The 12,995-nt window shown below is 42.3% G+C and overlaps 1 protein-coding gene across 1 annotated transcript; it reads left to right on the top strand.

Moving 5' to 3' along the window:
- Positions 1-4,964: 4,964 nt before the first annotated feature.
- LOC310770826 (protein-arginine deiminase type-2-like) lies at positions 4,965-12,151 on the top strand (the record flags this gene model as incomplete). Its single annotated transcript, XM_083663537.1, has 7 exons — positions 4,965-4,973; positions 5,250-5,401; positions 7,453-7,564; positions 8,587-8,680; positions 8,784-8,863; positions 10,503-10,631; positions 10,757-12,151. The coding sequence occupies 7 exons, from the start codon at positions 4,965-4,967 to the stop codon at positions 10,988-10,990; spliced, it is 810 nt and encodes a 269-aa protein (XP_083519663.1). The 3' UTR covers positions 10,991-12,151.
- Between the last annotated feature and the right edge of the window lie 844 nt (positions 12,152-12,995).

Below are 12,995 nucleotides of genomic sequence, written 5' to 3'. Positions count from 1 at the left end.
CTTTGTAAAGATGTGTCTCTTTCTTCATGCTTCATGGTGATTGATGTATATATGGATTGATGTGTTTTGTAAAGATTTGTCTCTTTCTTCATGCTTCATGGTGATTGATGTATATATGGATTGATGTGTTTTGTAAAGATGTGTCTCTTTCTTCATGCTTCATGGCGATTGATGTATATATGGATTGATGTGTTTTGTAAAGATGTGTCTCTTTCTTCATGCTTCATGGTGATTGATGTATATATGGATTGATGTGTTTTGTAAAGATGTGTCTCTTTCTTCATGCTTCATGGTGATTGATGTATATATGGATTGATGTGCTTTGTAAAGATGTGTCTCTTTCTTCATGCTTCATGGTGATTGATGTATATATGGATTGATGTGCTTTGTAAAGATTTGTCTCTTTCTTCATGCTTCATGGTGATTGATGTATATATGGATTGATGTGTTTTGTAAAGATTTGTCTCTTTCTTCATGCTTCATGGTGATTGATGTATATATGGATTGATGTGTTTTGTAAAGATGTGTCTCTTTCTTCATGCTTCATGGTGATTGATGTATATATGGATTGATGTGTTTTGTAAAGATGTGTCTCTTTCTTCATGCTTCATGGTGATTGATGTATATATGGATTGATGTGTTTTGTAAAGATGTGTCTCTTTCTTCATGCTTCATGGTGATTGATGTATATATGGATTGATGTGTTTTGTAAAGATGTGTCTCTTTCTTCATGCTTCATGGTGATTGATGTATATATGGATTGATGTGTTTTGTAAAGATGTGTCTCTTTCTTCATGCTTCATGGTGATTGATGTATATATGGATTGATGTGCTTTGTAAAGATTTGTCTCTTTCTTCATGCTTCATGGTGATTGATGTATATATGGATTGATGTGTTTTGTAAAGATGTGTCTCTTTCTTCATGCTTCATGGTGATTGATGTATATATGGATTGATGTGTTTTGTAAAGATGTGTCTCTTTCTTCATGCTTCATGGTGATTGATGTATATATGGATTGATGTGTTTTGTAAAGATGTGTCTCTTTCTTCATGCTTCATGGTGATTGATGTATATATGGATTGATGTGTTTTGTAAAGATGTGTCTCTTTCTTCATGCTTCATGGTGATTGATGTATATATGGATTGATGTGTTTTGTAAAGATGTGTCTCTTTCTTCATGCTTCATGGTGATTGATGTATATATGGATTGATGTGTTTTGTAAAGATGTGTCTCTTTCTTCATGCTTCATGGTGATTGATGTATATATGGATTGATGTGTTTTGTAAAGATGTGTCTCTTTCTTCATGCTTCATGGTGATTGATGTATATATGGATTGATGTGCTTTGTAAAGATTTGTCTCTTTTTTCATGCTTCATGACAGAGATGCTCACAAGTCATTTTTTGCAAGTCCAAGTCAAGTCTCAAGTCCCTGGATGAGCGTTCTATCATCTGCTGCATGCCATCTGGTCTGCTTAGAACACTGCATAGCTAAAACTGGGGAATTTAAAACATGTACTGTATTATCCTTACTACTTATCTCTAATTAGTAGACATTTCCTTCATGTTAACGCACCAAAGAAATAAAAAAATAAAATAAAGAAAAATAAAGATTGTTCACAAGTCCCAAACCTTCAAGTCCAAGTCAAGTCTCAAGTCTTTGAGGGCGAGTCTCAAGTCAAGTCTCAAGTCACTGTGTGTGTGACTTAAGTGCGACTCAAGTCCAAGTCTCAAGTCTTTGAGGGCGAGTCTCAAGTCAAGTCTCAAGTCCAAGTCCCCATCTCTGCTTCATGGTGATTGATGTATATATTGACCTTGCAGGTGCAGATGGCACACTTGATGTAGCCGAAGGGAGGAACGAAGGGATGCCAGGTGGTCCCCGGGGCGTGCATCTTCTGGTCTCCTTCAAAGTAACAGCCTGAGAGGACCAGAGGGACCACAAACTGTCAGCATGAGTTCAGAGTTAACGTCTCAATCTGCCAGCAGAAAAGACAATGCATGAAATACAGCAGAGAGGGATTTGGAGATTGGGAGGAGGGAGAACTGGCACTTACCTTCAGGATGTTCTTCTAACCTCTCCAGAGCTTTCATGTCCTTGGGCTCCTTATTCTCTGTACAGGAAAAAGGAAACGGACACATAAAAAAGTATTACTTTTCAACTGTGGGGAGCGCGCTGTGACTTACCCAAAAGGATCAAATGTACGCAGCGCGGCACTGAGACGAGCACAGCCAATATAAAATATGACACACATTTTATATCTCACACACACACACACACACACACACACACACACACACACACACACACACACACACACACACACACACACACACACACACACACAAGCCAAAGCTCTGTCTGTCTCTCTCACCATCACAGATAGGGCAGCACTTGTCCTCAGGCTGGATGGTGCGGGAGCAGGTCAACGTCGGGCAGATGACCGGGTCACAGATCACTGTTCGTTTCTACAGCAGAGGAGGAGAGTGAAGAGAGACATGAAGCCAGAGACGGAGGGACTGGATAACAAGTAATATTAACATAAACCTACTTTCCTAAGACTGCAAACATGTTCAAAGAACCACTCAAGTCAATATCTTCAAAGAACAAACATAGCTATATGTTATATAAAGCAATGGTTTTCTCTCTTTTTCATATCAAGGACCCCTAATTTAGTCCACCTTAGAGCTGCCGAACGCCATTTGATGAGATTTTGTCTCTCGAACCCAAATCTCAGAATATTCTTTATTGTCAGATCGATTTTGTCCAGAATTCCATGACTATTTTGTGTTGCAGGTAGAGAGATAACAGTGAAACTATGATCAAAACAGTAAGTCCTCTACATTCTCTAATTGTTCCTCTTATTATTACTCTCTTATTGCGAATGAAATAATTCTTAATTCATCAATTTGTTGGGGACCACCTGGAGCTCTCTCAAGAACCCCTGGTGGTGCCCCTGGTGGACTCAATGTTGAGAACCGCTGGTGAGCTAGGAAACAGCGGCTCAGATCTGAAAGGTTCTACAGGACAGACTCAGCGCAGCAGAGCCTCCCTCGGGTCTGGCTCGCTCACCTGGCAGCTGCAGGAGAAACACTTGTCGTAGTTGGGGGTCCAGCGGGAGCCGTGGGCGTGGTGCTGGCTCTCGAAGAAGCAGGTATGGGGGTCTTTCTTCAGCTCCTCTGGGTCCCTCACAAGCAGCTCATCCACCTCGGCCTCCTCCACCTCCCCCCTGGTGCCAAGCTCACAGTTGTTGGGCACGTGGACCTGGAGAGAGAACAGAGTTATTGTAGTTTTGTCATTTTCATTCGTTTTTTTTATTTTTGTTTTTCATATTTGCTTTCAAGTCAGTTTAGTTTCAGTTCGTTTCCATTTTGGAGTCGCTCATTTGGGGGGGGGGGGCAAAACTGCAGAATGTGTTGAGGCAGCAGGAAAGATAGTGAGGAGAGGGAGAGAGACATACAGAGAGAGAGAGAGAGAGAGAGAGAGAGAGAGAGAGGGAGAGAGAGAGGGAGAGAGAGAGAGTGAGAGGAGAGAGAGAGAGAGAGGGAGAGGAGAGAGAGAGAGAGAGAGAGAGAGAGAGAGAGGGAGAGAGAGAGAGAAGGAGAGAGAGGGAGGAGAGAGAGAGAGAGAGGGAGAGAGAGAGAGAGAGAGAGAGAGAGGGAGAGAGAGAGAGAAGAGAGAGGGAGAGAGAGAGGGAGAGAGAGAGAGAGAGAGAGGGAGAGAGAGAGAGGAGAGAGAGAGAGAGAGAGACAGAGGGAGAGAGAGAGAGGGAGAGAGAGAGAGAGAGACAAGAGAGAGAGAGAGAGGAGAGAGAGAGAGAGAGGGAGAGAGAGAGGGAGAGAGAGAGAGAGAGACCTTCCGGTCACAAGCTCGCTTCTCTAACCTTTAAGCCACCCACGCTCTCTCGTGTCAATGGGGAGACTGTTCCAGTATTGGGCGGCACTGACTGAGAACATAGTTTGCCCAAACTTGCTGCATCTAAATGGAACAGCACAGTTAAGCTGCCCTTAAGCTGCCCCTGTTGCCCTGCTGCTGTTGGAGGAGGTGCGAGCCCATACACGAGTTAAAAAATGAGGCAGGCATCTGCAAAATGACTATCCAAATGAAAAAGATTAAAAGTCGAGCTGAACCCAAAAATGACTTTTCTTTTCTTTTAGTTCAAACACCTGGGTATTCAGTGCACCTATTTAACGTACCGGTATGCCAAGAAAAAATCACAAAAATCTCTTTAGTTTTTCACACTTTTTCACATCAAAAGTTCATTTTTCAAGATTTCATTCATAACAGTAATCTACAGTTTGCTGACGTCACCTAGTACTATCAAATTTCTACCCCATTTCAACCAATCATATCATGACGTGGCAGCTGTCAATCAAATCTTCATTTCAGGATAATTTTCTCTTCCAAATGAAGGGGAAAATGGCACCTAGTGCCTGTCATCAGGCAGAATTTCTAGCCGATAAACTAACTACTAACTTGGCCAATTATGGCAAACTAAATCAAACGGTAATGTCTAAGAATACAAAGAAATCTAACTGGCTCGTTAAAACAACAGGCATTCCAGGAATATTATTTACTGCAATAGCGATAGTGGCGCGCGCCTCAGAGAGCCTGGTTGTCAGGGGTCGCACCTCGGAGATTCCAGGCCGACGGGCTGCACTCTCCGCTCCGGCAGCTGGCTGCCTGCGGCTCGCTGAGCTCCACTCAGCCACTAAACCTCGCGTCACCAGGCTCTTCCCGAGGGGAGCGCCACAACACGACTGAATCCCACTCGATTTGGAGGCGGAACACGCCAGGATTGGCCAAAGCCCAATCCAGTCCCCAGAATTGTCAAATAAAATCATCGACAAGCTACTGTGACACGTCTCTCAACCTGTCATCTCAGACAAGTTATGTTTTCAGTCTGAAACGGACTCTGACGCATCGCGACGAACGGGTTCAGTTCCACTTTAAGCTTTTTTACTATATGGCAGTGGTGGGTGCTATTGGGCTTTTGATTAAGTGTTTTGAGTGTTTTTTTTTGTAAAGGGACTCAAGTGGTTTCAGAGTTGTTGTATTTGCTTGAGACCAGCTTGTAAAACAGTATGAAATGTGGGAGAAGGTCATGGCGTGCATGAACAGGTTATTAAGTTGTTAAGTAGGGGTGAATGTGTCGGATTGGAAACGTGCTGACAGCAGCACTTTTGTGTGAAGGGCGCGTGGGGGCACGGTCGTCTCTCTCGACTTAACCAATCACACTCCACCTCCTCAGGGCCCGGACTTTGGCTACGTGACGAGAGTAGCCAACAACGAGGAGGTGAGCAGCTTGGACTCGTTTGGGAATCTGGAGGTTAGTCCTCCTGTCAGTGTGAACGGCAAGAACTACCCCCTGGGCAGGATCATCATCGGAGTGGCCTTCCCTACGTAAGTGTGTGACAGTGAACGACATATAAAAGCCACATTGGAAATAAATGTTATAAACTTACGTAATGATATGTACATTATTTATTATTTTTGATGATCAAATAAACAAAACAAATCCAGAGCTGGAGACTCAGGGCCATATCTTACGCTCAAGTGCAAGGGCTAATCTTTGCTAGTTTCTAGCACTCCAAATCTCTTTTTCTTTTAATTGCTACTAGGTCAGTAAATCAAAGCATGTGTTTCAGCGTGCTAATGAAAAGAAAAAACTGAGATTTTCAGTGCTAGAAACTAGCAAAGATTTGCACTTGGGCGTAATATAAGGCCCTCAGTGACTTATACAGTATACTGTATACAGTGTTGGGGGTAACTCATTACAAAAGTAACATATTACATGTAATATATTACTTTTAGCAGTAACTTAGTATAACTTATTACTTACAAATTGAGTTACATTTTATTAAATCAAAGCACATATTGAAAAAAGATACAATCATTTCCTAATCAAACTGTGTGTTTTTATGCAAATAACCACTATAGATGACAATAACAAAGGAAAAGAATAACATTTAGAATTTTGGATTGTTTACACTGACTTCAAGGAGGTCGAAATGATTTTTCGTGATGTTCTGGGGCAGCGATGTCATTCTGCTGCTGCTGTTGTTTTGGTCAAAGTAAAGCAAAAGTAGTGAAATAAGTAACGAGTTACTCTACACAGAAAGTAATATTGTAAAGTAACTTATTACTTTCAAATGAAAGTAACTAGTAATATGTAGTATATTACATTTTGAAAGTAACTTGCCCAACACTGACTGTATATACTTAATGACTGTTACAGTTAGCCTTGAATGTGTTTCTCTTATCTATCATTATCATCAATTTGGTCTGGTTTCCCGTCAGTCTCGGGGTAAGACAACACACTTCACACCAGCACCGCAACATTGAGTTGAAATACCCTTTGATTTGGGTTGAGCTGCAACAGCTCCTCTTGACGGCCCCAGCGTGGTTGCAGACCCCTCTTTGGCTCTCGGCCAGCTTCATCTGATGAACCACTCGGCCTGGCGTATCCAAGCCGCGGTTGTTGGTCTGAAACCTCAACGTGAAAGGAAGGACCCTCAGGCGCACCAATATAATCAGTCACTTCACGGGGGAAAAGGGGGGTTAGTCCATATATCCAACAAGTCCACAAGGCAAACGTCCCTTTCGCCATGCCTTGCTCAACGGCACTGCATGCACCACTTCAAACACAGTCCTGTCTAACCGACACAAGCTGTGTCAATGAGGCCATTTACACCTGGCACTAACATGCCTTTTCTGTGATCAGACTGCAATCGGATAGTGCTCGACCACATTAACCTGATTTCATTTACACCTGATATCAATATGTGTATCCAGTGTCCACATTGCGATTGGATCAGGCAAGCTCTATAGCATAGAGCAGCAGAAAAACAGCGGTGACTGTTGTTGTATGTGGATTGAGAAGACATTTGCATTTGCGCTTGTGTTCAATGTGGTCACAATGTGTCCCTGACCACCTCCGGAGGTGGTTGAGCCGATCAGATCGCAATCCGTCCTGGCGTGTTTACACCTGTACTTTCCAGTGGTCAAGCACTGTCCGATTGCAATCTGATCACAGAGAACACATGTTAGTGCCAGCCAGGTGTAAATGGCCTCAATGAGCTCACTCCCACACACCGCTTCCTGGGAAGGGATAATGAAGATTGACAGCTCGTATCAGGCCCCCTCTCAGCCTCAGCCAATCACAGGGAAGCACAGCTCAAACCCCGAATCAACGCCATTGCAGTGATGCAACCTTATCAGCTGACACTTATCCAACCATTGATAATTCATAAATAATGTGACATAGCAACATGACATGATCACACTCAATATGAATCAAAGTTTGACCCTTTCTTGCCCTGATGATGGTTGAGTGTTAATTGGTTGCTGGTGACTAAATTCAGCTTCCTCAGCACAGAAGTATAATTATACAGAACTGCTTCAGAACGTGTGACAGAAGAAAATGTTAAGCTGGTTGCATCTCTTTCTTAAAGGGCATCTCAAGGACGCAACATGACCAAAGTAGTTCAAGACTTCCTGTGGGCCCAGAAGGTTCAGGATCCCATCGCCCTGTTCTCCGATTGGCTCCTCGTCGGCCATGTAGATGTAGACTTTTGTCCCTGCACCCGACAGAAAGGTAGATCCCGCTTTTGAAAGAGCTACTCTGAAATAAGAGCACTGGCGCCGGAACAAGGGGGACATGGGGACATTTTGTCCCCCTTAAAATTTGGTCCCCCTAAAAAAAAAAAATTTTTTTTTTTTTTTTTTTTTTTTAATCTGAGGGGGCAACTGCCCCTGACGCTTAGAGCCCACTTTACACTGTTTACACAGCCTGTGATGCTTGTTAAAGCCGTGATCATTGTGGGATTATTACACCTGAGACAGACAGACCCAGGGATCAAGTTACAGAGAGCCCACTTTACACTGTTTACACAGCCTGTGACACTTGTTAAAGCCATGATCATTGTGGGATTATTACACCTGAGAGACAGACAGACCTGGACTCTGTACTGCACTCACTGTCATTGGCTGCTGCTATAATCGTATACGGTTATTGTTATTTTATTTTTGTGTTGAGATGACAAGTTTTGCACTGTGTTTCGAAGTGATAATAATAATAATAATAATAAGTTCAGTGTTTCTGCCTGTGTTGCTGTCTGTTGTAGTGTAATTATAAAATTACCTAAAGGGAGAGCAGGTCACCAAGTGAGTGAGAAAAGGAAAAATACTGAATAATTACATTACTACAGTATAATCCTAATGTTAATTTAAAATGAGATATTCATCTAAATATGGCTAAAAATCATCCAAACGTCCATAAAAACGTCAATTTTTCGTCGGCGCCCGAAACTAAAAAAAAAAAAAAAAAAAAAAAAAAAAAAAAATTAGAAAAAAAAAAAAAAAAAAAAGTGTGTCCCCCTTATTGCAAACTCGTTCCGGCGCCACTGAATAAGAGACAGGGAGAAAGAAAGGAAGCTGTTAACTGATTGATATTGACATGCTAAACTGAACGCAGTGAGCTCTCTCTCTCTGTGCACCAGGCGTGACTCGTTAGCCGTCAGGATGCGAGGCAGCCAGTGTTCTCTTTGTCTGTTGTGTGTTATCTTTGTCTCTTTGTCTCTCTGTAGGGTTTCCGGCTGCTGCTGGCCAGCCCAGACGCAGGCTACAAGCTATTCCGAGGCTTACAGAAGGATGGCCACGGACAAGCTGTCATGTTTGAGGGTAAGCCTGTTTCTTTTTTTACAATGTGTCTCCTCTGTAGCATCAGTTGACAGCATCCAATAAACGTGCGTAAGACTGAACGCTCACTCTGTCAACGCTGAAGGTCAGGGAGAAACCGAAGAGATCACAGTGGATGCGATACTTCAAGATGAATCACTCCAAGCGGAGAATATCTACGTCCAGGTGAGTGGGATCCTAAGGTGTGTTCAAGCTGTCTTGCTCCTGGTGTGATTTTTTTTGTTTGCCATTTTGCCTTTATTGGATAGGACAGTGCAGCTAGACAGTGACAGGAAAGCAGGGAGGGAGAGAGGGGAGGACATGCAGCAAACGACCGCAGGTCAGATTTGAACCCGGGTCGGCTGCGTAAAGGGCTGTAGCCTTAATGGTACGCGTTTTACCAGGTGGAGCCACCGGGATGCCCTGTGATTTTGTATGAATTGGCTTCCCACAGTGTTGAATGAAACCCGTAAAAAGTGACAGAAATAGAAACGTATTTTTCAAGCCCAGAAAAGATGATGAAAGGTTCAAAGTAAGCAGTGAAGTGGCAGCAGATCTGCTTTGCTTTGAGGTAAAAAACAGCCCAAACAAAAAGTTTCCCCAGTGCACGAGTGATGAAGTAGAAATTATAACAAAATAACAAGAACATTCAAATCTGCTGTTCAACCATAAAAGTGCATCATTTGATCATACTGCAGATGCTGGCTGCCACGGAATTTGAGCTATTTGCAGTAGAATATTGATTTGAGCATGAAAGGGGGTGGGACTTCCAGAGGATTAACAGGTGGCTTCTACAAATTCACAAGACATGGTTGTGGTAACCAGGGGCGTAGTGGAGGGTCAACTCAGTTTACCCACCTCTTTGAAATAAGGCAAAGTTTACTCACTTTTTTTTTCTTTTTTTTTATGATTTTTATTGAAGGACAAACATGGCAAACATGAACAGTCAACAGTAATTCTTTCCTTCAGATTTTTTTTTTTTTTTTTTTTTTTACTTTTACAGCAGATGCCCCTTCCCTCCTCCCACCCATTCCCTCCCACCCCTACCTTGAAAAACCTAACTTAATACAGGTTCAGTCAGTGCACATTCAATTCTGATTCCCAACAGCAAAGTAAAGCACATCAATAAATCACAACAGCAAAATGTATGCATACATATATACACACCATAGCAAAGGATAAGAAAAAAATAAAAATCAAATAAAGGGGGAAAAGACTTGGCCATAATAATACTAAGAAAATCCTAGCACTAACTTATTCTCTCATTCCGGAGGGAGTGTTTGAAGGTCAATAAAGTAATCTATCAGGCATTTTACTCACCTATTTTCAACTCACCTGTATCAATCAATGAGGGGAAACAATGTGGGTAAACTCCTCACCTTGGAGAGTTTACCCACCTCTATTTACCACCACACCCCTAAACTTGACGCTGGCAGATGGTTTGTTACACAGAACCATCTGGGCCGTCGTCTTTGGAAACCGTTTGAAAAAGGGCAGGCGTGTTCAAAAAATACTTGGCAGATGATTGTCTGAACCATCTGTCTATCACAGGCTCACGTCAGAACTAAATCCAGTCCGTAGCTGCCTCTGGATGCTGATTGGTCCAGCCCACTGCTGGGATGGAGTTAAACCAATAGCTTGGGGTGCAACGAGATGGATCTCTCGCGTGATCGTGATTTTGCGAATAATCCAGCTGCCTTGAAAGTTTATAGTTGTGGACCCAAATCATGGAATTGTATTAGCAGAAAATGAGTTGGAATGGCATCCCATGTATTTTACAGTATTGCACTGTATGATGTTTGTCTTGCTGCCCCCTGTTCCCCAGAGCTGTATAGACTGGAACCGGGACGTCCTGAAGAGAGAGTTGGGTCTGGACGATGAGGACATCATCGACCTGCCGATCCTCTTCAAGCTGCTGGAGGAGAACAGGGCAGCGGCCTACTACCCAGACATGGTGCGTTTGACACCATACATATGACTTGTGAAGTGGAGGTATAGATTCATACAGGTATGCAATCAACATTCAAAAGGAGCTGATAACAGATCTGTGCCACACGGTGTTGCTCTCTCCTTTCCCAGGTGAACATGATCGTGTTGGGGAAAAACCTGGGCGTCCCCAAGCCGTTTGGGCCCAAGGTGAACGGCCGCTGTGCCCTGGAGGCGGAGATGTGCTCGCTGATGAGCGGCCTGGGGCTCAGCTGCACCTTCATCAACGACTTTGCCTCCTACCACAAGCTGCTGGGAGAGGTCCACTGCGGCTCCAACGTCCGCAGAGAAGCATTCGACTTCAGGTGGTGGAACCTGGAGATGTGAGAGCGGAATGAGGAACAAGTTAGGCAGATAGCTTAGGCAGGTAGAGGGGAGAAAGAAAGGTCTATGAGCAAAAAGGTTTCAAAATACTAGGCATCTAATTTTAGAATAAAAATCATCTTAAATTCATGATTCAGTAACCTTCATAGAGTTCAGAATTCAGTTCATCCAGTTCAGACTCATTTTGTCAAAGCCTGGATTTTGTTTTCAAATCTCATTGTGTAACAAAACTTCATGTAATCACTAGAATCAGTTCTCTATCTATCCGCTTCGCTCAACTAGAGACAGATCTTTCTCTCCGCTTTCTGTTCAAACTGGGTGCATGCAGAAGGGGCGCTGAGTGCAGAATTGTGTGCATGTAAACGGAGAAAATGCAATCAAATAATGTAATGTTGCTTGGGACATCCATTTTCAATGTTTTAAGAAGTTCTCTCCATGCTACAAAGTGTTTGTTTGTTTCACTTTGGATGATAATGGGGTGGAGAGTAATTTCCAGTAACTTGACAAAGTTTGCAAAGCAGGTTTGTTAGCGGCCGTTCTTGCTGCCGTTCAAACAACTTTATTTTTGACAAGAAGTCCGCAGATGACTGTTAGGCGGAGATCTCCAATTCTCTAAGAGGTGAGACTGTAACCACAAACAAGCTGTGATGTAACAATTAGCGCAGAGGCTCCACATTCTTTTATTAAACATTTGAGGCTTTATTTACAAACGGGTAAACATATCAACCAAGGGCTTAATTAAGGGCTTGGTATTTGGATTGGCCATTGGCTTGTCAAAGCCCAGTGAGATGAATGGAACCACAAATTGGTGTGTTGTAATATCAAACAGCCACAAGAGGGCACAGTCCAACTAAGCATTTCCAAAGTTCAGTGAAAAAGTTTTGAAATATTAACATTGAACATTCTTGAGTTTGAATGCCTGTAATAAAAGCATAATACGTCATTATTTCTCATATTTTTCTGTGCCACTTTCCAGTCAAATCAATTGCAAAGATTTAGTTGAATCTGGTGCTTTTTTTAACCTATAAATAGATTAATATTAGACGGTGTTTGCATTTGTTCCAGTGTCTTATACTACTTTTTCTACTTTCACACAAGGACTGAATGTGAATGTAACAATTCCAGTGCAGACAATTTCATATCGAATTGAGTCATTTCACTGAAATAAAAAATAAATAAATGAAATGCCTCATATCAGTTCTTTTCTTCATAGTAATTTGAAACGCAGGCTATTTTTTTTTAAATCTCTGCTGTAAAACGTGTGTGTGTGTGTGTGGGGGGGGTCTCTGAACTGTGCAGTTTAACAGTTCAGAACCAGTTCAGAATGTCACTGAAAACTTGTAATGGTAGAAAAAAAAATAGCATGCAGATAATCACAGTTATGTAATAATAACATCACTATGATAAGATAAAGTCATACTAAGGTCAGGTGGTTTCATCACATTCTATTTTTCTTTAATTTACACTTTTTAATCTGAAAGATTGTCGGGGGTATATTATGCTTTATTGACAGATGTAGAGTGTAAGAGAGACACAGAGGGTGTGGTAGAGAAAGAGAGTGAGAGTACAACATGCAGCAAATGAGCACAGGCCGGATTCGAACCTGGATCACTGCAGAAAGGACTGAGCCTTACATGGTACACACTCAACTCAGTGAGCCACTGCTAGCTATTTTAAATTGATTACTTCATTCACCAGCCAATCGGGGAAAAAATCTGAGATCTGAACTTGGAGTGGAGCCAAATCCGAAAACGGTATTCGGAAAAGCACAAATGGGGGTTTTTACACATTAATTTTGTACAAATGGTTTATTGGTGACGTGCTACCTTGTGTTTACTAGGGTATTACTATTTTGTACAAATGTTTTGAATGCCATTTATTCTGTCTATGTGTCATGGAGGTATAAATAGCTGCAGGCCTGGCTGTGTGTGAGACTGAGTGGCTGGAGGCTGGGGTTCAAGACCTGCTGTGGGAACCTTTCTTGGAAAAAATATTACTGTACATAACT

This window comes from Poromitra crassiceps, assembly GCF_964638095.1.
Source record: "Poromitra crassiceps genome assembly, contig: HAP1_SCAFFOLD_238, whole genome shotgun sequence".
Classification (NCBI taxonomy): Eukaryota; Metazoa; Chordata; class Actinopteri; order Beryciformes; family Melamphaidae; genus Poromitra; species Poromitra crassiceps.
The sequence above is the reverse complement of the archived record's forward strand: the minus strand, read 5'-3'. Positions and strand labels throughout refer to the sequence as shown.